The sequence below is a fragment of the Ascaphus truei genome, chromosome 8 (assembly GCF_040206685.1).
Source record: "Ascaphus truei isolate aAscTru1 chromosome 8, aAscTru1.hap1, whole genome shotgun sequence".
NCBI classification, from domain to species: domain Eukaryota; kingdom Metazoa; phylum Chordata; class Amphibia; order Anura; family Ascaphidae; genus Ascaphus; species Ascaphus truei.
In genome coordinates, this window is record NC_134490.1 from 6,683,343 (window position 1) to 6,709,851 (window position 26,509).

At 47.0% G+C, this 26,509-nt stretch overlaps 1 protein-coding gene across 4 annotated transcripts in view; it reads right to left on the bottom strand.

Annotated features, from left to right (window-relative positions):
* The window catches only part of RASGEF1A (RasGEF domain family member 1A), a 218,498-nt gene that overhangs the window by 32,481 nt on the left and 159,508 nt on the right, over positions 1-26,509 (bottom strand). The window contains exon 1 of one of the 4 annotated variants that reach the window (XM_075610426.1): positions 11,014-11,232. The exons of 2 other annotated variants lie outside the window; for them this stretch is intronic. In XM_075610426.1, coding sequence (XP_075466541.1) covers positions 11,014-11,031 — 18 coding nt within the window. In that variant the 5' untranslated portion in view covers positions 11,032-11,232. Of the gene's footprint in view, positions 1-9,940; positions 9,960-11,013; positions 11,233-26,509 lie in introns of those variants that run through there. One more of the 4 variants, XM_075610429.1, reaches the window with a different exon arrangement.

The following is a 26,509-nucleotide window of genomic DNA, read 5'->3' on the forward strand; positions in this document are numbered from 1 at the left end:
TAGCCTATAAAGACCGGGACAGCCTCAATGATAGGTTGTATATACCTCAGGTCTCTGTATATCAATATTAGGAGGGGAAGTGGGAGGGGGAGATGAAGGTGAAGAGGAAGAGACACTGCATGGGACTTTTGGTCCTTTCATCCCAGTTATCTCTTTCACCCTACAGACCCCAAGAGTTAGAGACCCCCTACATGTAGCTTGCTAGCCCCCCCCCAGTCCCTATCTGCCTTCATTAAAGCACTGTGGGTCCCTATTGATATACAGAGCTGATTATAATGTGCTCTTAATGGGATTAGACAGAATGTCAATAGATTTATTGCAGCATTGGAAGCCATGGTGGTATCATGTTTAATAGTGGCGACCACGCTTATGTCACTGTGCCTTATTGTTTGAAATATATTATATAGTTATTCTGATGACGTCCCCAGCAGTATTTCTGACGGAGTACATCATGCAATCCTGCATTCCTTTCGATGCACTGGGTGAAGAAATGACGAATGCCTACTAACGCGGTGAGATTCTACAAACTTGGCTGGAAGGGCACATTCTGCAGCTCCTCACTGCTACAGGCACCTGGAATGTGTACAAATGCACATTCTATTGCTATTTGCATTATTAAAGGAAGGGCTTGTGTACTGTGGCAGAAAGTCTCTCGGATTTCAGTGTCCAATTTGTTTTATCCAAGTGTGTTTTCTTCAGAGGATGGAATGCAGTCTGGTTACAGTAAGTAAAGCATTTAAAGTCCAAGGTCAGGTACTCTATCTTTGTTTTGTTAGGTAACATCATGGCTTGTTGCTATTTACAGCTCAGGAATGTAACAGGAGGACCTTTTCAGCCAAGGTTACCTGTCTATATACAACTCTACCTGGAAGAAGTGGCAGGTAAACGTTCTCAGTGCAGTTCCGGGTTTTGGAAATAAGCAGTTAAAATGTCCCTTCTACATTTTGTAAAGCTTAAACGTCATGGATTTAATGTTGACATGAAAACCGTCACACCCAGATCTACAACACCATGGTAAAGAACTTACTGGTTTATCATATACATTTGTGCATAGTTCCCTTCAGGGAGAAAATCACCCAGTGCTAAATGAGTGCTGGAATTAAAAGCAAATGGGTTTGCAGAGGGAGAGATAACTTTGCATAGTAACAGACGCATCACCCCATAACATGTCAACTGTTTGGTCTCAAAGGTCCAAGTAGTGTTGTTCACAACTTCGCAACACGTGTAACCGCTCTATTAATGATGTCACCAATGGCGCCTGTTTTCATTGGTCAGTGAAGCTTGTATGGTAAGATTGAATACCCCTTTACACTAAAAGATGTTCTGAGTCACACATGGTAATTTATTGCCCGGCTTAGCGCTGCCTCAGTTATTTCACTATCCCTATTAATTCCTCATAGCCACAATCCTATCTTACACAAAGCTAATAATCTCCAAGCAAACCTAATCTGTGGGGTTTCTTTAACAAGAAATGGTATTAAAATGGTTCTGGTTACATTGAGTTTGGACTGTGAGAGTCCAGCACTGTGTGGTGGGACTCATTGAGTGCCACTCTTTCCCATGAGTGAAACTGGCTCCCAAAGAGTGGGACTCGTGCAAATGAGGGGGCAACTCCTTCCATAAGTAACAACTTCCAGTGAGCACGAGCACCTACTGCAAGGTGAGACTAGTTACAAGTAAGTGAGGGTCAATGCAGAGTATGGACACTGCTTACCGACAACTGACACAACCTCACAATGACAAGGAACCCATAGATACTATTAACATTACCGTGCAGTGAGTGAGGATCACCCCATGAGAGATACAAAGAAGAAGCCTGTATTGTAATATCTTAGCCCTAAAGAGATGGGCATAGAGGTGTATTGTACGGTCACAAAGACCTTAGGGTCGAAACGTTGTGTATGCTTTAATACACCTCTTTATTTTGGAAATCCGTGTGTCTCATCTTCCTTCCTTTTTGTATTGTAAGGTGCCACATTATAAAGTCAGTAGAGGCACCTCCATGTGCTGGGCAGGGGCTCTGGGGCAGGGGCTCTGGGGCAGGGGCTCTGGGGCAGGTTCCACCTGTTACCAGGAATATAAAGCATCCTTTTACAGGATGTTCCAGGGGCACAGACCATCCCGACAGCGCCCGGCAGTAACTGGCAGCACCCCTCTCATCAACTCGTAACCTTTAATTGCAGGCTTACAACTGACTGAGGCAGCAACAATGTAGCCAGGCTGAACGGCTTGTCTTTGGGTGTGTGCGGCTATTAAGTCATTTGGGTAAAGCCTAGGAAGCGAGCTTTAAAAACAGGAGGACGTTGTGTGCCTGTTCCATGCTGCACAGCTATATTTATGCTGCAATACAGTACAGTCTATTCACTTATAGATTGCTACATCCAGCACAATTGCTGTGTTATTATATGGCTGTAAGCATGCATGCAGTGCTGAACAGAAATACCGGCGCGCCATTTAAAATACAGTGACATTATAATAGCACCAAGATAAAAGCACTCTCAATATAAAATCAGACATGTGGAGAAGGGAGTCCCTGCAGCGAGGAGCTTGCAATCTTATTAGGTGTCTAACATCTTTTACACAGTGTAATGCTCGTTCCACCAGGAACAAAGGGGTTAATCACCCTGAACGTGGCATTGTCAATGTATATGAAATGCCTCTTAAACGCCTCATCTATATGGTACTGTAAGCAACACGTACAGTATAGAAATTCATTGTTACAAGTACAAATCCAAATATACCAACCCAGTATTCTCCAGCGTTTCTTTTTATTGGTGTCCTTCAAACGGTGAGCATCCAAAATGTAATACTAAAGGCTCCAAACCAATAACTATCTGTGAAGGGTCAGTGATCAGAGACAGACATTTCTGGAGCTCAGTCACTTTCATGGTGAGGAAAACCCACCGATTCCGCACGCGAGGAACCGCAAATGCAAAATGGGGTACCTGGTGGTCGCATGTGGTCGCCAGAGAGGCATATCTTGTTTTTATGGATGAATGAGCATGTCACCGTATGTCAATGATTCTGAAACACTTCCGGCCACCGAAAACCATCTTTCTGCCTATAGAAAAACAGGTACCCTTCCATCAAACCACAGTAACAACAACCAGGGGAGGGCCTTTCCCAGAGAAGGAGTTTCTCTTATAATGGCTGTTACAGGACAGCAGGGGCAGGCAGGGGCAGGTAGGGCAGTTGTACACTAAGAAATAAGTATTGGCAGTGACAATAATTGGGATTCTGTATTCTACATAGAGCAGGGGTGGCCAACAGGTCAGGCTTTAAGAATATCCCTGCTTCAGCACAGCTGGTTCAATCAGATTGACCCACCTGTGCTGAAGCAGTGATATCCCCAATACCTGACCTGTTGGTGGCCCTTGAGGATTGGACTTGGCCCTACTGAGCGACATTTAGATTGATTTGTTTGACTTTATTTTAGTTGATATTCATATTTGGGGACAGAAAGAGAGAAGAAAGGGTCAGAACATGCAGTATTACTGGAGGAAAGCCCCAGTAACACCCCCAACCCAGAGATGCCCCCCACTACAACGTGGCCTCATCATGAAAAAAAAACCTACAAATATCTCAGGAACTGGAAGGGCGAGCGTCCCCAAAGCTAGAAATATCACATAGTTACACACTTACATAGTTACATAGTAGATGAGGTTGAAAAAAGATGTAGGTCCATCAAGTTCAACCTATGCTAAATTTAGACAACAGATACTTTATCCTATATCTATACTTACTTATTGATCCAGGCAAACAAAAAACCCCATTAAGGGGAAAAATTAATTCCTTTCTGACTCCAAGAATTGGCAATCGGATTAATCCCTGGATCAACATCCTTCCCATGTATACTTATTTGGTATATCCCTGTATACCTTTCCCATCTAAAAAGATATCCAGCCTTAGATGTCAAGTTTTAGCTCAGAGGTGACACCCACCACCCCAATCTAGTTTTCAATTTGTGGGGGGAAAAAATATTGAACAAATACAAATACAACAGGGTTGGCTGCAGTGTGTCCGGCAAAGGACTAACACAGAGTGACATGTTGTTCCTCAGTCTGCTCTCTGGGGAACGCTCCACTGGATTTCAGCATTCCTTACCTCTAAAAACAACGTGTCCTGATGGACCTTTAAACACCCAATGTAAAGCACGCCTGGAATGGGACGGCCAGGCTCTCTGACGAACGCCTGTGTTATGACATGAAGCATGATCACATACAAACATAGCTCAGTACAAGCACACCGCGTGTCCTCATTAATCACACGGAATGTACATCTCACATCCCTGCCACTGGGCAGCAGGGAGCTCGCAGCCAGATCCCACCTGACGCCCAGCCAGGTAACTTAGTAACCCGCAGGCAATACGGGCTCACGGTCTGCGGAGACTACGTGGTGAAGCAGAAGTGCCATATTCTAAATAGAACTAGTCACCTGGTGATAATCCATCTAACCTTGTGGTTAAAGGAGCACCATTTGGGGGCAGGAAAATGTACCTTCTCCTGAAAATGTGCTGTACTGTACAGTATATTAGCAGAGCAAAGAGAAAAGCGAGTGTGGTCCAGCAGGCTCTCACAATGCATGCAATGCCGATTCCTATTTCAAGTCCCATTTTCATTGCCCTCAAACTCACGTCAAAGTCGTCACGTCACATTAGGGCTTTCTATAGGATGGTGGGTTACAGGCCGCTGGTGGGATTGAGGACTAGGGATGTGTGACCAAGAAAAATTCTGCAGGCAAATAGGATCTTGCTCAACTATGGTACTTTTATGCACTAAGAAATATATGATCACTGTAAGGGTGGACACAGAGGGATAAAACATATGTATGTAATATAGAAGTGAATAGTTTTGGAGTACAAGTCACTGTCTGAATATGAAGCACATACGACAATTTGTTATTTCCACAACTTTTATACCCGCTAAAAATTGGAAACATTTACTGAGCATGTTATTACACATCTGCAGTAAGGACTAGAGCAGGGATGCTCAACTCCAGCCCCCAAGCCCCCCCAACGGGTCAGCTTTTAAAGGATATCCCTGCTTCAGCACAGTGGCCCAATCAGTCCATGCTTCAGCACAGGTGGCTCAATCTTTGACTGAGCCACTGTGCTGAAGCTGGGATATCCTTAAAACTTCACCTGTTGGAAGATGAGGGGGGGGGGGGGGGAGATCTGAGGACTCCTGTTTTAGCTGATTTCAAAATGATGAGCTTGGCTGTATGTGGTGAAATGTCCATACTGCACCGCTCATCCCTCTGTAAGGGTTAAATATCCAAGACTGTTTCACAAGCAGTGAGTTGAAATGTATTTAAGGCTGTAAAACACACAGACACCACACACACACACACACACACACACACACACACACACACACACACACACACACACGCCACTGTTTACATGTGAGCTACTGAATAGTGCATTGTGGTGAAACCACAATTCCATTAAGGGTTTTATTGTTTTATTGGGGTAAAATCATGCAAATTAGTGTCATAATTTAAACACAACCACATTGAATGGTGTAACACAGTAAAGAAAAATATGAATAGCCGGCAGTCCAGGTGACTTAGTGATACATGTAGTATTTATTTAAGTAACCAGATCAGAAATGCAACACAGTAACGGGCATAGGATTTTGAATCTGGGCCTATTTAGTACAGCTGGTACCTTCCTGCCCCCTCCTCAGTTTCAGGTAAATTAGGGTGAAGGTAAACTATACCTGTACAGTAAGTGGGTCTCTCACAATTTAAAATCCTAGTCATTTCTATAACTTTGACATTTAAAGCACTAATGGATCATATTAGGTTCTTCAACAAGATTCTTCGTCCAGTAGATAACATTAACTGAAATAAAATACAGGGGGTATGGTCAGATGGAAAAGGAAAATATAAAAGGTTTAGGGTTTGAGCCCAAAGCCCTAGAGAAAGAAACACAAAAAAAAGTGTGTCTCAAAACGGGGCATTAAACAAACCTGTGAAATGATTGGGTGGGGGGGGGGGGAGGGGAGGGAATACAGGCATACCCCGGTTTAAGGACACTCACTTTAAGTACACTCGCGAGTAAGGACATATCGCCCAATAGGAAAACTCACGCATGCGCCTGTCAGCACGTCCTGAACAGCAATATCGGCTCCCTACCTGTACCGAACCTGTGCGCAAGCGGGGAGACTAGAGCCTGTTACACATGCGTTATTTATATCAGTGATACACGTATATGACGATTGCAGTACAGTACATGCATCGATAAGTGGACAAAAAGGTAGTGCTTCACTTTAAGTACATTTTTGCTTTACATACATGCTCTGGACCCATTGCGTACGTTAATGCGAGGTATGCCTGTACATTCTGGGATGGAAAAGCTTTTCAGCAGAGATTATAGGGAAATAATTTAAAAAAGTTTGACGTTTGGAAAAGAGAATGGGAGCTTTGGAGTGAGGTTTAGGGAACAAAACGAGCAGAGGTGAAAGGGAAAAAGCAGGCCATGGAAAGGATTGTGCCGGATGTATGTTCTGATGAACAGACAAAGTGGGTCCATTTTTCCTTATCCGCCACTAATTTGTATGTTACCCATGCACAGCCAAACTCGAGGTTTATACTTGTACTGGAAACAACCTCCTCTCAAAGCACAAATCAAAGCAGCTCCTGCAGCAGCCTTCTCTCTCCCTTTAAGCCAGGACTCAGCATGATCCCTCCTTTGTAAAACAAGGCAAGTGAAAGGAACAAAGGTCAGCACTGAAACGCTGCAAGAACCACCTGAAGTAACTGCAACCACAGACTGCAAAGAGCATGGCTCACCCCATCTCTCCTGCATAATATCCAGACAGAGCGGAGATGTCGCTCAATATAACAGTATATAAGGTCACTCCGACCCTTTCCTGGGCAGCCATGTGCAAGCACAGCACAGATCTGCAAATTAAAGATGCATTATCTGCTACAGTATAACACAAACTGAGTTATTAGTAGGAGCAGAGAGGAGACGCTGACTTGTCTCCTAATCATTAGAGTGCATCTCCAATTCCCAAGCCAGGTAATGAAACATGCGTCATTCAGCTGAGCTGAAGTTACATTCTACCCTCGTGTTGCCCAAATCAAACGTGGTTTCTGTCAGCAGTATTATCCGTCTCATTTATCTCAGTAAGGTTTCTGATTGTGCAACTTAGATTGGGTTGGAACAGAGTGTTCTCTAGATCTTTGAGAGATAAATTTGCCAACTAACCATCATTTTTTTAAAAATATTTCTCAGTTTCCACCCCCCCTCACCTTTCAAAATGTCTAACATGAGTGTCGTTTTAATTGGATTATAATGAATATGTTACTGCATTCTAAAGTGTCTATGATTAACACAATTACTGTGTTAATTGTGTCACTGTTGGTGGTGACTAATTAGCGATGGGCAAAACTGTCAAAATCAGTTTTGCGGCATTTTCCGAGCTTTCCATTCAAAATCCATTCCGCGGTGTAAAATCTGTAGACGGATTGTTCCAGTTTCAATTTGTGCGGATTAATCCATAACCGCCATTGGATACAATCTGCTGGTGAAGTTTAACAATACAATCCCCGGAATCCGCAATCTGCTGGAGAATTTCACCAATCCAATCCGTGGATTTAGCAAGCCACTGGTGGATTTTAAGAATCCAGTTGCGTGGATTGCACTCTTAAAATCCACCAGTGGTTTTCTAATTCCGCGGATTGGATCAAATCCTCCAACGGATTGTGGAATCCGCGGATTGTATTGTTTGTGATAAAAAAACATTGTGTGTGTGGCGAGCACGTGCAATTTAAGTGAAACTTCTTTGTGTTTTGTCACTGAAATTGTAATTATACTCTCAAAAGACTTTAATTCAATCAAAAACATCAAAATGCAATTTCAGTGACACACCACAAAGAAGTTTAACTTACAATGCGCGTGCTTGCCACACACACACACACACACACACACAACCCTTTTTATTTTTCTGTGAACACGCCTGTAATTAGTATTGTCGGTGATAAAAAAAAATTAAAAATCCGCAAAAGACAAGATCGCCCTTTTTGAGACGGATTCGCAGAAATCCGCGGACCAAAGGAACCGGACGATCTGAGGGGACACAAATCCGACCATCTCTAACTGTAATGAAGAATTCTTTACACAAGAGCAAAGAATGTTCTTAATACCGATAAAGGGGAGGAAGCTTTTTTTTAAGGACTTTTCTTTGGGTTGCATGTTGTGGATTCCCTGTTGGCTGCCAGCATGGGATCTTCAGAGCCAAAGTATCATGGTACTGTATGATCTAGTCCTACTGAACAAAACTCACAATACACTTCTGCTGTGAAAATGCTGCTACACCACCTATATGAATAAATAGTGGTTTATGTCTGATTTCACTAGAGCCTAATTTGAGTCAAGAATGAATAAACCCTGTTTATGTAATAAAAACACTCATAAATACCACTGCTGCTACAAGTGGTAACCAACTTGCTGGATCTGTAGATTGAATTAAATATACAATATGACTCTGCTGTTTTAAATGTAATAAGACAAAGTTTCGAAGAAGTGTACATTGATATTACAATGAACATTTACGAGAATGCCACCTCAACCATTATATTCCATGATGATACAAGCAAGATGAAGTTCAGCAAGGGAGTGCGACAGGGAGACATCCTGTCAGCAAACGTTTCAAAGCAACAGGAAGAGATGTTCGACATTTAATTGGGAAGAAAAATAAAATCAAAATCAACAGTGAATACTTGAGTCACTTATTATTTGGAGACAATATTGTTATTTTTGCCATAAATCCAGAAGACCTCCAGCAATAAAATCAGAGAACTTGGCATAGAACGTAAGATGGTGGGCCTCTATATGAATCTCAGCAAGAGCAAAGTGATGTTCAACAAATGTCTGAACTCTGCAAAGATCTAAATAAATGGAATACAGCTATAAAAGTCAAAAACGATGGTCAGCAAGTATGATTGGATGAGAACCATTGGAATTAAACCAATAGGAGAATGAAGATGGGACGTAGCACGTTTGGAAGAAACTAGACAGTCTTTCAAGGGTACCTTCCACTGCACCTCCAGAAGAAAGTGTTCGACCAGTGTATTCTGCCCGTGCTTGCGTACGGATGTTAAACTTGGAGCTTAAATGTGGAGATAATGAAAAAAAACTTCAGAGCGCACAAAATTAGTATGGAGAGATGTGTGTTGGGTATCGCCCAAAGAGCAATGGAAAAGAATGAATGGGTTCAAATGAAACAAGTCTGTGATATCATCAAACGTGTGAAAAATTTTTAAATGGTAGTGGGCCAGACATATCACAAGAAGAAATTACCATAGTTGGACAAAGGTGGCTCTCAACTGGATTCCAATGAATATCAAAAAACCAAGACAACAACCAAAAGTAAGATGAGGATTACATCAGATTTTTTTTTGAACAGCATGGAGAAGAGAGGCTTTTTAAATCGCAGTACCTGATATATATATATATATATATATATATATATATATATATGTATGTATATATATGTGTGTGTGTGTGTGTGTGTGTGTGTGTGTGTGTGTGTGTGTGAGTGTATATATACACCTTTTGCTTGCTTCATTCATTGTAACATCGCCGGAAGAAGAGATCAGTGTATCTCGAAAGCTCGCACAAATAAAAGCATTTCGTTAGCCACAGAACGGTATCATCTATTTAGTTTTTGATTATATATATATATATATATATATATATATATATATATATATATATATATATATATATATATAAATATATATATATATTGTTGGTGGGCCCAATAATGCATTATCTGAGTTGTCTAGTTATTACAGCTATCGACACTGTCCTACCATGAACCATGTAGAAATCAACCCCATAAATGTCTGTATGGCAGGGCTAATTAAGCCATACTTTGTATCAGAAGTAGAATTATGTGATGATATTATTTGGTATCAATATACGTACAACACATTACTTTTCCAAAGCACACAACAGATGTTTTCTCTTTCACCAATGTCAGTCTCGGTTCCACCAGTTTTGCAGCCAGGAGATAATTATTATATTATAGAGAACCCCCGAAATGTCAACATCAAAAAACCGAACAGAATCAATGCAGCGTTGAAAACAAACCTCCCATTCTGCATGTCCTTATTGCAGAGAGAAAGTCCTGAAAACCCACATGAACAGTGGAAATAGCCCTGACTGCGGTCAGGCTGGGAGATAAAGGGACATTCCGCAGCTCAAAACCAGAGCAAATAAAAGCACCTCCCAAGCACCTGTACTTAGCATCATAAACTCAAGGGCAACTCCGACAGGCAGCAAGTGCAAACCCCAAACAGCATCCATAACACAGGGACTGGACCTGGCACCTCTGTGCCCCGGAGAGGAAGACTGTGGTACTCTTTCCAGAGAGCTGTGTGCAGAATCTGCCAGAGGGGCAGCAAATATACAGTATGTGCAGCTGGCAAGCAAAGGATTGCTGGCATTAGTGGTGTGTAATCAATATATATATATTAATAATTATACATATATACACCCACACACACACACACACACATATTTATATATTTATACATATACACTTTTTTTCTCCCAGGTATAAACAATTAAATGGATTTTTTTTCAAAAGAACAAAGTCCTCCATGAGTAAGGGGTAACTCACAGGGTATCTTTTTTTCTCTGGGCTATATTAATTTTTTAAAAAAAATCTAAATATATGTTTTCAGAAAGTACCTGACACATCCTTTAGCAGCTAAGGGGTTAACCCACGCGCGCTGCAGCCCCCTTTACTAGAAAGAGGTAATACCAACTCCATATTGCTCTCTCCCAGTGACATACAGTATGCAGAAGGAACGCGACAGGACAGCAGCATGTCACGATAACAGACCCCATTTGTATTACCCGCTGCCCCCCATCCCTCCCAGCTCTGCCCATGCCCCCCATCCCTCCCAGCTCTGCACATGCCCTCCCAGCTCTCCACATGCCCTCCCCCTGCGCACGGAATGATAGCCCGGGGAGAGCAGCTCCCCCTTCCTTACCCTCATCTTCTGCACCATGCACAGAAAGAGGAGTGATCCCGGGATACAGGGGGAGAGGGGTCCGCAGGCTGTGCTGTCTGCCTTCCCGCCAGGCTGGGTATGAATCGCTTCCTAGCAGGGTGAAGCCCCCTCCTGGCTGTGACGGGATCTGAGAGCTCAGCTCTCTGCCTCTCGCCCAGTTACATTGAAACCCCACACGCCAGGCTGGCTTCTTTGTAGCTGCTGCTGCTGTAATCCTTGCTGGGCCCGCCCTCTGCCTTTTTTGGAAACTCATGTTAGTACAACAGGTTGGACAAGTGGAAGATTCCCCTCCCCCTGATACTGCAGAAAGCAGCAGCAGCACCCAGCCATAGTCAGGGTTCCCAGCATGAGTGGCATCCGTGTGCTGACCTCTGGACAAATGAAATATCATACATTTCTTCCAGTCAATTCCATGGGCAGCTTTAGGATAATTTAGACCAAATAAATGCAATTGTAGTTAACTCCAGAAGTGACACAATCATAAAAGGGGAATGACATTTCCCTGCTTGCTTCTCCACCTGATTATTACTTGTATTTTGACTGTGACATAAATGTAAGAATATAATATTGAGGTACCCGTAACCTACGCCAGCAGCCAAGACTAGCTGATTTACACCAAATCTCATTTATTCCAAATCTATCGCACTCATTTTTACCATCAGATGTGTCAAAGACTTCAGTTGAGTCTCACTCATTGAAATCAGCAAATTTCCATGAAAATTGCTTTTTTTTTGGCATCAGAATGCCCCATATCGCACCGATTTTGGGTCTTTAGAAGATGACAACTTTAAAACAAGCTCTTTTACAGATTTTTCTTGGCCTAAATGTACATACGGCCGTATTCTATATCTGCAGGAATGGCCATTCAGGACGAGTTGGGCCCCAAAACCTGTATTGAGGTGCATGTGGATGTTTTAATGAAAAACGGCCAGACGGTCACTTTGGCTGATAAAGAATAATGGGCCTGTCCACTGGCATAGCCAGAATTGACTGTTGAAAGCTATTGTGACAATACCAAAGATACTTAATGGATGAACACGTGTCCAGCTGCATAATACAACTGGGTCAGGACTTATGACTCCAACACTTGTAACGTTGAAACTTTTTGATGAGTTAAGCTGGACGGATGTTGGATAATCCCATGTGAGAAAATGTTTGACATCCTTACACGCAATGAAATAACATCGCTGAATTCCACCACTACAGCTAAATCAGTTATGCCACTTACTCGAGGATCTGTCATTGAATTATACCATACGTTTTAGCTACAACAAACGCGGCCAACTGATCTCAGACACTTACCAAAGTCATGATAGAAACTGGCAGAATAAGACGCCAGATGTCCCTTTAGAATGAAAAGGTTCCACATCAGGATACATGATTTACCATCTCAAAAAATGCACTTACAGTATTCCCTGTGCCATGAACAAGATGACTAATGCACTTATTTATTCCTACAGTATTTATATGTCTAGCACTGGATTGTAAGCTCCTGGGCGCAGGCACTCCCTTCTACCTTTTGTGACACTTTCATGTCTCAAAAACCTGTGATGTATTTGAGGTTTCTGATATTCTCAATTGTCTACATTTGGCTGTATCCTAAACTGTATGTATCCTCTCTGCTGTATAGTAATGGGTATATGGCTGTGGCTTTGTAGGGATGCATAGAAAATAAAATAATTATGAATAGTATTAAGAAATAGTAACAATTTAAAGCTTGCAGGGAGCCTTGCAAAACCGAATACACAGAGTAGAATTTAACTGATTCAGTGCCAGTGCATGCTTTGGCACCGCAGGGGTTAGTGACTCACTGACATTCTCTGCATTATAAAATGTGATGCTTGAATTGACAGCACAGTGGTCTGTGCACTAAATACTGAATTACAACAACGTGCTAATTGAGTCACATTATTAGTAACAGCCATGTTGTATTTTCCAAAGCTGAGTCACTAGGAGTTTGCAGTTTCTCAGCCCGAGCATGAAAACAGCACAGGAGGATTGTCCTTCAAAGATAGCGCCCACATGTCACGTGTACAAATAAAATAAGTACATATTATCAGATATTGCGCTGCCAGCTGCTGAAGGCTGTGCAGATTAGGGCATCGAAAAGGATGCAGCGTTTGCAGCAACGGCCCTGCAAGGAAAGCACTGCGCCACTTTATACAGCAACCTGATGCAATGTGCCACAGACGCCTCTGTCAGGGAAGGGGTTAAACACTGGAGTAAAGTCTCATTATTTACTAGTTTCAAAAAGACCACGGTTTATTCATATTATGTCATTGATCTCATGCTGTTCCCTCATTGTACCGAGCGGCGGAATATGTTGGCGCTTGATAAATAAACGATAATCGTAATAATAATAACGAACGCTGTAAGAACAGCAAATAGGATGGTCTTTAAAAAAAGAATCCCTTTCTCATTACATAAAAAGCAATGACCCAGATCAGCCTGACAGTGATGACTTAGGCTTCGGGCATGGTGCCTCGGGCCGCGCTGATCAGCGCTCCTGCTCTGCCTCGCCTGCTCAAACTGAAGCTTTTTTGTGTCCTGGCAGGCGAGGCAGTGAGCGCGCTTTGGGGGCGGTGCATAGGCGGGGCGGAGGCGGAACGGAGGCGTGTCGGGAGGCGGATCGGAGGCGGGGCGGGAGGCAGGGCTAGTCCCTCGCTCTCATTGGATGTAAGCGGTCACGTGACCGCTCCTCCGCTTCCCTGAGCGGCAAATTTTAAATTTGCCTGTCTCGTCAAAATACCTGAGCCTCTGCACGCATCCGCACGCATGCGGAAGCGGCTGCTAAAGCCGCGCTGTTGACAGATGCAGGGGGTAAGTGCATCTGCTCAGCGCGGCTCAGCACGGCTCAGCCTAGTATGTCCCAAGAGGTTACCTGTACACTGTCCCCTGGTTATTTCAAAGCAAGGCAATGATGGAATGAAGTTATTATAGTGGGGGTTCTCAACTCCAGTCCTCAAGACCCCCCAACAACCTGTCAGGTTTTCAGGATATCCCAGCTTCAGCACAGGTGGCTCAATCAGTGGCTCAGTCAGAAGATGGGATATCCTGAAAACCTAACAGGTTTTTGGGGGGGGTGGGGGGGGGGTTCTTGATCACCTGTATTATAGGGTTTAAATCCACCTGTATTATAGGGTTTATAGGGTTTAAACAGGGGATGCACTGATTCTGTACATCCACATACAGTATTGAACTAAGAGATCAAGGCCTTCGCCGTGAGACAGTTCAGCAAATATATCATCAATCCTTCAACTTCTCGAGCTAGCTGACGGTTCCGAGGTACAACCAATGGGAGCTGGAGAAGTACAATGGAACTCTCCTCTATTGGGCACACAGACAGAGATACAAAAGGGTCAGCTGCTTGTCATTAGCTACAAGATTTGGGAATCAGATCCCTGGTACATAGATACATGTGGACGGTCTGGTGTGTTATCCTGCTGTTTTACAGTGTTCTTGTTTTGCAATCCACATTGTGCTAAGATACAGACGATGCTGATGCTTATAAATGAAAGACAAAAAAAAAACAAATGCTACATCCAACTGGGAATATCATGGGCCTGGGGTTCGAGCTGGGATTGTGCGTGTTTATAAATGAATGACGAGAATACCCACCCTGGCAGGGAAGGGGTTAACGAGAAAACGTCTCTCTAACATCTCTTGAACTACGGGATTTCACAGGGGAGTTTTGGACGCAAAGTGGCAAGGGGGGGGGCAGGGAGAGGTGTGGGGGCGAGAAAGAGAGGGGGATACAGAGGAAGAAAAGGAGGGGGCGCGGCCTTTCTAAATGGCAATATATTGCCACACTTTGATCAGAAAGAGGAACTACCTATGTATCAACTGCAATGCAAATCCTCTTGTGATAGCTAAAGGGGAATTCTCAGGAGGACACGTATGGAGTTATTTTGGTCCCATTTTAGGAATCACCAAACTTTCCACGGACGGAATATCCCCAAATCCTCCCAGTTCCAACTGGTTAAAGTGCCACTGATAAAGTAGTGGCCTGTAATGTGGTTTAAAGGGAACCTAAGACAGACAAACAAAGATACAAGTACTAGGCCTTATACCACGTCTAAAAAGGTTCAAATATTTACCAAATATCTTTAGAAAAACAGAGGGAACCGAGTAGAAATTAAGGGGTTCTGTTAAAGATGGTATTTAATTAATCTGGGATTAGGGTTTTATCGCACGGAAACTCCCTTTGATGTCAATAGGTGTTTCTGGGCAATGGTGCCCTGATCAGCACTATCGCAGTATAATGTATGAATCTCCATAGTGTCCCAGCTGCAAAAGTGGAGCACAATTTAGCATCAGATTTATCAAAGAAAAAGTCCTATGTTGCTTTCAATAGGATTTTTGAGGATAAAACATGTGCAGTTATGGTCCTGTTTTTTGCCCCCCCCTTTAGCCATCTGAGAGACTGTGACACATAGCACCACATGGCCATGTGAATGGGCGTTAGGTGGTGGTAAAATGTAGCACAAGTTAGTGAATATGAACATAGGTGCTTGTAAATTAAACACAAAACAGTAATCCTGTAATTGTAAAATCCAAAAAGACCAAAGGACAACTGCAAGTTCTGTAGTTCTGGATGAAAAACATATTTCAGAAATATTGCAAATTCTACTGATGTTCTGACAAAGTAGATTCTGGACAGGGATTCTGGGTCCCGAGGAAAACTAAATTGGCCAAGAATGAATGTTGCAATGAAATGCAACTAAACCCATATATGCCAATAAATGAAGCAAATAATTAACGCAATAACGGCAGAAGAAGGCTTTTATTATTTGTATTGCCTAACTCTCATTGTTTTATACATTTGCCTATCTATCTATCTATCTATCTATCTATCTATCTATCTATCTATCTACATGAATAGAAAATTTGTTGGAGCAATGTCGAGAAAAGAGGCTTGCAACAGCAGTACCTGGAAGACCATTAGTTAGGCCTTCATCCAGCAGTGGATCGACAAGGGCTAATGATATATATATATATATATATATATATATATATATATATATATATATATATATATATATCATGTATGGATGTGTAATCGGGACCCTAAATCTGAAGACAATTCAGAAGCTTCAGACAAGTCAAAGAAGTATGGAGAGACGCATGCTGGGTCTCACCCAAAGAGGCAGGAAAAAGAATGAATGAGTTTCAAACCAAACTAACGTCTGTGACATTATTGCAAGGGGGAAGAAATTAAAATGGCAGTGGGCCACACATATCGCAAGAAAAATGTCCATCGTTGGAAAAAATGGTACCCAACCAAAAGTAAGATGGGAGGATGAAATAAGAAAATGTGTTGGAGCAACGTGGAGGGGAGAAGCTGCAACTGCAGTACCCGGGAGATCATTGGGGAGGCCTTCATCCAGCAGTGGGCAGACAAGGGCTGAAGAGGATGATATATATATACCTTAATCACCTGATTAAGGCATATTTGTAGGAGTGACGAAATGCGCAGGGCTGTCCAGTGTAGATGTCATCGTGTTCGAAAGCTGAGACGCAACTATCTGTCACACAGTGACATCACCATGGAACGCAAACTCTTTCGAACTGCTTGAACTCTCGTTGTTCCTCTACATCGAGCATTGAGAGGGTTCCTCTGCTATCGTAGGTTTGGTACGAGGCTGATACCATCCTTCTCCGCCCCCTCCAGTTCCTCTTCTCCTCCATCACGGACCGGTGATTACTGGACTTTCGGCAGGACCAACATCTGAGAGGACCCCGTCTTGACATGTCACGGCTCAAGATTGGAGTTCCACATATCTTCCATCTGATGCGGTAACCAGCACTGCTGTGCTAAACTGCGATATATTATCTGGCTTCTTGTGAGTTGGCATTTCACACCCTTTCATATTTTACCCGTTTATTACATTTATTGAACTATAGAGCGTGCGCTTTTCTTTTTTCTTATAGATTACATATATTAAAAATGGTTTAATTAAAATTTAGTGTAGTTCGAACATGAGGGGCACGTCTTTTTTCAACCTCATCTACTTTGTAAGTATGTCATTCAACTCAAGGCAAGAAACCCACAAAGTATAAAACCCATTCAATATTCAGAGAGCGGCTCCATGGGGCTATCAGCAACATAAACTCCTTTGCTTCGCAATGTGTTGCCGGTCCCTCTGGCAACAAAAGAGTTAATAGCCTCGCTATAAGCACCCCAGATTTTAAGCATCCCATGACGCTTCCAAGGACCCGTCGCCATGGGAACAGCATCTTTGCGGGGCACGTTGGCTGCTTCTCTCCCCCTCTCCATGCCAAATCCCGGCACTCCCCCACCAGAAGGTTATTTTTAACCTCGCAGAGCTGCGCAGCTCTGCAATTACAGCCCGAAAATGACACGGTGGGGAGCAGAGTCTTTGTGCTCGGTGAGAGTGTGTTTGGGAGAAAGCGCAGGTCTCCCAGAGGGAACGGCAGAGTCATTTCTCAAAAGAAGTATTACTGATTCCAGGTGAAGAAAATGAACAATCACTCAGGGCCCTAATTTCTATGTTATTTTCTTATAATGTAAATATGTTTTTTTTTACTTTGTTAGTTGTGTGCCTAATTTAATATTTATTTTTAGTACAGATATGTTATAATTAATAAAGGCACTGAATAAGTATATATTTCCTGTAATTCAATCCAAAGCCCCAGTACAATTAATAATATTATGTAGTATATAGTTTAATACAGCTGCTAAATAACGATGAATATAGAAGAGGCAAACTAAAAGAGCTAATAAACATATGTGTGTGTGTGTGTGTGTATGTATATACAGTATATATATATATATATATATCTTTATTTATATAATATTCATACATTGTATGGATTTTATATATATAGTGTATCCCCTTGCATGCTCTTTTCAAACTCATATTTAATTGGTGAATGTATTTAAATGAACTCGATATTATTAACACTTACACTGATATGTTGCTTGCACTGGGATAAAGCAGCCGTCCCATTTTTTTCTTGGTGGGGGTATTTTTTACATACTTCCTGCACCAGGGGTCCCGCAGAGCTGACACGCAGGCCTTCCGACCTCCACGGACCCCTTCCTAGTTATTTCGACCGGGCAAGTGAAGACAATATGGCCGCAGACTTGCTCCAGCAGCCAATAGAAAGCTGCGACACCGCTGGAAGATGACGTTGCCACTCTCTGTCTCTCTTTGACGTTGCCACTCTCTGCCACTCCGGCGGCCCAGGCCATGGGAATGCAGACCAGCCCAAGGAGGCCTCGTGGCTCAGATAAAAACAAAACAGCGGGGACTGCAGCTTTAAGTGAGATGTTTATCTAAGGGTTAATGACCTGCAAGTTCATGCTACGGTGTTGCCCGTAGCTCCAGTGGCTGCTGTAAAGTTTAATTATCTCTGGTATTATTATAAGCTGAGTCTGTCTATTTGGAAATTAAAAGGTTGCTGCTCCATTGGTTAAGGTTCATTACCTTGCCGGTCTCTGTGAAACTGAAGAAGTCAATGCAGCTCCATGTATCAGTGGAGCTGAGAAGTCCTCTCACAGCACACAACACAACACAACACACTAGCCTCACACCTGCTCAGGTGACGCCTTGCTTACGCAGCAGCCATCTTGTTTTAGCACCAAGCTGTGCTGACGAAGTAGCTAAATATACACAGAGCACCTTAGGCCAGGGGTGCTCAACTCCAGTCCTTAAGCCCCCCCCCCCCAACAGGTCAGGTTTTCAGGATATCCCAGCTTAAGCACAGATGGCTTAATCAGTGGCTCAGTCAAAGACTGAGCCACTGATTGAGCCACCTGTGCTGAAGCAGGGACTGATTAAGCCAATTGTGCTGAAGCCGTGTCATCCTGAATACTTGACCTATTGGTGGGTCACGAGGATGGGAGTTGAGCACCCCTGCCTTAGGCGACTATTATCCCTGTAGATGTGTAGCGTCTGCAGACGGCGTTACAGGTCCCTATAGGCCCAGCCCAATATTTTTTTACCCACCGTAACTTTTTTAATGTCTGGTTATACCCACGAACCAGCTTCACATTGCAAAGCCAGCAACCAACCCCTTCCTGCTGAGACCCAAAAGATTAAATCGTCTGTCTGTGAGTCGGGCTACTGGCTCTGCACTTCTTTAACCCCTGCTGTGCTGAAAAGCTGTGTAATGCGGCAGGCGTATGCTTATAGGGGTCCCATGTTATAATGGATACGAAGAAAAGAGTGACACACTGCGCTCATTTGCATGTCATTACCCAGATTCCCTGGCTGCAGCACTGTTTGCTAAGTGATAATGGGGACAGACAGGGGTTGCAAACCTGCCGGAGACGTGCAAATGCACTGTTTTTCCTCCGGATCAGATATTTTGATTTAACCCCCACTCCACCCCCCAAAAACACTGTCGTTTTTCTGTTTCCAAGAAATAGTTGTCGGGACGATTAAAACCAGACACTGAAGGATCTATTTATCAAAGTTTTCCGGCAGCAGAACGGCGACATAAAACAGCACTGTGCGTATTAAGGCCGGGAAGGGGTCTCGCTGCAATCAGGAGCCCCTGAAAAAGAATCAACCCCACGCAGTTTCCAAGAAAAGATTTATTATTCACCCAGTGACCTCCAATTTTGGAATAACTGCGACATTTCCTCAGTGTGAGAACACAACAGGTTACTAGGAAGTGATTGCTGCTGAAACTCTAAGCCGCACTAAATATTTTTTTCTAAGTTGTCTATTATCTTCTTCTTCCTCTTCTTTTTTTTTTTTTTTGCCCAATTACATGTCACTCATTCGCCAGCAGTTTCCTATTTCAAAGAAATGTCAAATTATTTTTTTGCCGGGCCTATTAAATATGGCCGCCAATGTGACTTTTAGCAGAAATCCCTTCACACTGAGATGAATCACTGCAACATTGTAATACCGTACTTAGTTATAATCCTTCATTACCACCGTCAAAAGCAGCATGTATTGAATATCAGATGGAACTTCCTGTGCTTTGAAAGCAAATATATATACATATAAAGTATATATATACACACACACACACACACACACACACACACACACACACACACACACACACACACACACACACACACACACACACACACACACACACACACACACACACACACACACACATTATGTGACACACACACACCCATACTGTGACACACACACACAAACACATACTCTGACACACACACACACACACACACACACATTATGTGACACACACACACCCATACTGTGACACACACACACAAACACATACTCTGACACACACACACACGCACACATACCATGGCGCGCACACACACACACACACACACACACACACACACACACACACACACACACACACACACACACACACACACACACATACCATGGCACACACACACACACACACACACACACACACACACACACACACACACACACACACACACACACACACACACACACACACACACACACACACACACACAGTACATACACACACACGCACACACATCAAATAAAAAGGTCACTTGTGAGCACATTCACATGTCATGGACAGATCTGCAACCCTGCCTTTCGCCATTATCACCTAGCATACAGCACTTCCACTGCAGCAAGGGATTCTGGGAAATGCTTTATATTTGCTATATGCTTTACGGTGGAGGGTTTTTCGTCACCTTTTTCACCCACAATAAGTTATCTAATTGTGGTATATATATATATTATCCATGATTGTATCTTCAGGTTTTCCAGCTGCAGATAAGTATTAATATTATTATCTTTTATTTGTATGCCACCGGCATATTTCGTAGCGCAGTACAATGTGGGAAGGAGGACAATAAGATTGTATGGCAAAAGAGAGCATAGATGTTAAGACAAAGGCAGACAACAGAAAGGCGTCCCCTGCCTCAGGGGGCTTTCTGGGTAGTGAATGCTGTGTAATGTATCAGGCAGCAGAAGCTGTAGGGAATCCATGTACAAAATTGATAGGAAGCTAAAAGTAATATGCCCACTGGCTGCTCATTTGCATGCCACTACCCAGAATCCTTGTCTGCTGCTCAGCCAGTGCATGGCATGTAACAATGGGGTGGATAAAAGAGGTTTGGATACCATACATGCATATATGTGATGAAAAGTTCAGTCCGCGCTCTGGCTCTGCATATATGAATATCAACAAAGGCCTTAGGCAAACCTGGCAAACCTGGCAACTGCCCGGGGCCCACCCTTTAGGGGCCCCACCCTGTAGGGGCCCCCCAAATGTTTGCAAATCATTGCATTCTATTCTGTAATGTTAGGGTGGACGAAACAATTGCTAAACTAGATTTAAACAAATGGTGCAGGTTAAGGAGAAGTATGGATTTGGTGTAAAATCTTTGGCTAAAATGGGTGAAGATAACCTTGAAAAGGGAGGCGAAGATTTGCTGACTGAAATCAGGAGTTGTTTTAGGTTATATAGGCAACCTGAAGGAAAAGTCCCAGCTTTATAACCCTTCAGTTTATTCATTAGTCCAACACTGAGATAGTCACCCACGTGTATGTGTAGGGCTTTGCATTACTCTCACTGTTCTTGTAACAGTTTTGTCTGGTGAGAGGTCATTTTCAAAGTTTAAAATGATAAAGAATTATCACTTCAGTAGCGTAACTTCGCCATAAGGGGCCCCTGGCGGGGTCATGACATCACGCGTCACATCTCAGCGCCTTGCCATGGCAACACGTCGCCATGATGACACAGTGTCACATGACTCTGCAACGTCATGGAGGAGGGCTGCTGTGTTACATAGGCCCCACTCTCTCCCCGGCAATCAGTTTAATCGCTGTGGGGAAGAGTGTGGGCGCTTCTGTAACCGCTTGAGGGGGGGAAGGGGTCATCAAGAGTCTGTCATTAGGATCAAGACTCCCTTCGCCCCCCAGGGCCCCCCCCCCCTCACGGGACGTTCCCCGGAATCCCGAGCGGTAGTTACGTTGCTGCTCCAGTTGTAATAAATCTGAATTACACTGGATGTATTATGATACTTTTATTGTCGTTTCATCGACAGGATAAAACCATAAAATCAGAGGTCATCAAATTCAAACCTCTAAGGGGCCCCCAATGACTCTCTGGCCCGGGGTCCCAAGAACCCTAAGGCCATATCTTACTATATATTTCTGAAAGTGTCCTATGTGTCCGTGTCTGTATGTGTCTCCCTGTGCCCCTCCCCGTGTCCCTAGCGGCAATCTCATTGGACCTTGGGCCAGGCCAATGAGATTGCTCCCTTGGCCCGCCCGCCCCCGCACACCTCTCATTGGCCTGAGGCGGAGTGAAGGAGACACACACACACACACACACACACACACACACACACACACACACACACACACTAGGGGGGGGGGGTGTTACATACATTAACGGGGCTCACAGTGTTAGCAGCACATCTCCCGCTCTCTTACCTGCCGGTCCCGGAAGCTCCGCCTCTTCCTCCGCCTCTCCCTGTTTCCCGCGCTTTCACGCCCCCCGGCGCTGCTACAGTCAGCGGGGGAGCGGAGCGAGCGCCCGGGACACAGCGGGGGAGCGGCCACAACACACTGCCTCCCGCCTCAGATCCACGTGGGAGCTGCCGGACGGGTGAGGGAGCTGCCGGACGGGTGAGGGAGCTGCCGGACGGGTGAGTGAGCGGCCTTCACCTCCCCTCACTCACTTCCCCTCCACTCCCCCCCCCCCCGGCGCCGCTACAGTCAGCGGGGGAGCAGAGCGAGCGCGCGCCCGGGACACAGCGGGGGAGCGGCCAAAACATGCTGCCTCCCGCCTCAGATCCACGTGGGAGCTTCCGTACGGGTGAGTGAGCGGCCGGACGGGTGAGCGGCCTTCACCTCCCCTCACCCCCCTTCACCTCCCCTCACCCCCCTTCACCTCCCCTCACCCCCCTTCACCTCCCCTCCACCTCCCCTCACTCCACTTCCCCTCCCTTCCACATCCCCTCCACCTCCCCCCCACCCCCCCTCCACCTCCCCCCCTTCCACATCCCCTCCACCTCCCCCCCACCCCCCCTCCACCTCCCCCCCTCCACCTCCCCCCTTTCACATCCCTTCCACCTCCCCCCCACCCCCCCTCCACCTCCCCCCCTCCACCTCCCCCCCTTCACATCCCCTCCACCCCCCCTTCACCTCCCCTCCACCCCCCCTCCACTCCACCTTCACCTCCCCTCCACCCCCCTTCACCTCCCCTCCGCCCCCCCTTCACCTCCCCTCCGCCCCTCCTTCACCTCCCCTCACCATCCCCCACCACCCCCCCTCACCACCCATCCTCCTCACCTCCCCTCCGACCTCCCCTCCGCCCCCCGTTCACCTCCCCTCCGCCCCCCCTTCACCTCCCCTCACCACCCCCCCTTACCACCCCTCCGACCTCACCTCCCCTTCTTCAACGACTTTCGTCCGCCCTCCCGCCTCTGCCTTTCGCCCACCCGCACTTCTGCCTTTCACCCGCCCACCGCTCACACCCCTGCGCCACACAGCCGCCGCACGCACTCAACAGACACCCGCCACACTCGACACACACCCGCCGCCTCTCACCCACCCCACACACTCGACACACACCTGCCGCATCCTGCCCCTATGCAACAATATCACTGACCAGCTGTCACCCGCACTCGCCACACACCCGCCGCCTCACACCCTAGCAGGACCCCGACCCACAGCCAGCACTCACTACCCACGCGCCACCTGTACTGAACACCCACCTGCCGCCTCACACACGCTCACACCCTAGCAGGACACACGCCTCACATTTTCACATCACTTATGTCACCAAAATATACATTGTACTGTGGTGTGTTTACAATAAACCATTTTTATACAACATCGTATTACATTTTCTTCTATCTTTCTTTTCAACATTATTATCCAACCTTTACAACAAATAGTCACCTATTGTTCCACGATTTATAAATAATACTACCTATTACGGATTTACATCCCGGGCAACGCCGGGTATATCAGCTAGTATCTTATACTATATTAGTGAAAGCACTGTATGTTTGCCTGCCTGTCTGGATGTCCGGTGTCCCTAGGGGAAATCTCATTGGTCCCTTGGCCCGCCCGCCCCCGCACACCTCTCATTGGCCTGAGGCGGAGTGACGGGCCAAAGGACACACAGGGACACACACACACAGGGAACACAGGGACACACACACACACAGGGGGACACACACAGGGGGACACACACAGGGGGACACACACACACACACACACACACACACACACACACAGGGACACACACACACACACACACACACACACACACAGGGACACACACACACACACACACACACACAGGGGGACACACACAGACACAGTGACACACACACACACACACACACACACACACAGGGACACAGACACACACACACACACACACACACACACACACACACACACACACACACACACACACACACACACACACACACACACACACACACACACACACACACACACACAGGGACACAGACACACACACAGGGACACACACACACACACAGTGACACACACACTGTTACATACATTAGCGGGGCTCACAGTGTTAGCAGCACCCACGCGCACCTCCTCCTCTCCCCGTGTCTCCCGCGCTTTCACCCCGACCCCCCCTCCCCCGGCGCCGCTACAGTCAGCGGGACACACACACACTATTATTACCCCTTCAGCGCCCCCCCCCCACCCAGTGTCAGCGGCCGTGCGAGACCCCCCCTCTATATCTCCCACCTCTCCCCCCCCACACATATACATTCCCCCCCCTCCCCGGCGCTACAACTCACCCCTCCCCGGCGGGGGAACAGCCAGTGGCCAGGCAGGCTGCCTCGCGGCGCCGAGTGCCCAAGATGGCGGCGCCCGGGACACAGCGGGGGAGCGGCCACAACACGCTGCCTCCCGCCTCAGATCCACGTGGGACCTGCCGGATGGGTGAGTGAGCGGCCTTCACCTCCCCTCCACCCCCCCCCTCCCCTCCAGTGTCAGTGTCTCCCCGATACCCCCTCCCCCCCCCCCCCGGCGCCGCTACAGTCAGCGGGGGAGCGAGCGAGCGGCCGGGACACAGCGGGAGAGCGGCCACAACACGCTGCCTCCCGCCTCAGATCCACGTGGGACCTGCCGGACGGGTGAGTGAGCGGCCTTCACCTCCCCTCACCCACCCCCTTTCACCTCCCCTCACTCCACTTCTCCCTTCCACCCCCCTTCACCTCCCCATTTACCTCCCCCCCTCCACCCCCCCTTCACCTCCCCTCCACCCCCCCCTTCACCACCCCCCCCTTCACCTCCCCTCCACCCCCCCCCTTCACCTCCCTTCCACCCCCCCCCCTTCACCTCCCTTCCACTCCCCCCCCTTCACCTCCCCTCCACCCCCCCTTCACCTCCCCTCCACCCCCCCCTCCACCCCCCCACCTTCACCTCCCCTTCACCTCCCCTCCACCCCCCCTTCCCACCGCCTCCCCCCCCCTTCCCACTGCCTCCCCCCCCTTCCCACCGCCTCCCCCCCCTTCCCAGCGCCTCCCCCCTTCCCTCCACCTTCCCACCGCCTCCCCCCCCTTCCCACCGCCCCCCCCCCCCCTTCCCACCGCCTCCCCCCTTCCCCCCCTTCCCACCGCCTCCCAGCCCCCCTTCCCACCGCCTCCCAGCCCCCCTTCCCACCGCCTCCCCCCACCCCTTCCCACCGCCTCCCCCCACCCCTTCCCACCGCCTCCCACCGCCTCCCACCCCCCTTCCCACCGCCTCCCCCCCCCTTCCCACCGCCTCCCCCCCCCTTCCCACCGCCTCCCACCCCCCTTCCCACCGCCTCCCACCCCCGCCATCCCACCACCTCCCACCCCCCGCCTTCCCAACTCCTCCCACCCCCCGCCTTCCCCCCGCCTCCCACCCCCCGCCTTCCCTCCGCCTCCCCCTTCCCACCTCCTCCCCCTTCCCACCACCTCACCCCTCCCCCCCTTCCCACCACCTCCCCCCCCTTTCCACCACCGCCCCCCCTTCCCACCACCTCCCCCCCTTCCCACCACCTCCCCCCCTTCCCACCACCTCCACCCTCCCCCCTTCCCACCACCTCCCCCCTCCCCCCCTTCCCACCACCTCCCCCCTCCTCCCCCTTCCCACCACCTTCCCCCTCCTCCCCCTTCCCACCACCTCCTCCCCCTTCCCACCACTTCTCCCCTTCCCCCCCCGCTCCCCTTCGCCCCCGCTCCCCTTCCCCCCCCGCTCCCCTTCCCCCCCTCCGCTCCCCTTCCCCCCCTCCGCTCCCCTTCACCCCCCCTCCGCTCCCCTTTCCACCCCCCCTCCGCTCCTCTTCCCCCCCCCCCTCCACCTCTTTTTCCCCTTTCCCCTCCCACCCCCTCCCACACTTCCACCCCCTCCTCTAACCCTTCCCCCCCTCCTCTAACCCTTCCCCCCCCTCCTCCAACCCTTCCCCCCCCCCTCTAACCCTCCCCCCCCTCCTCTAACCCTTCCCCCCCTCCTCTAACCCTTCCCCCCCCTCCTCTAACCCTTCCCCCCTC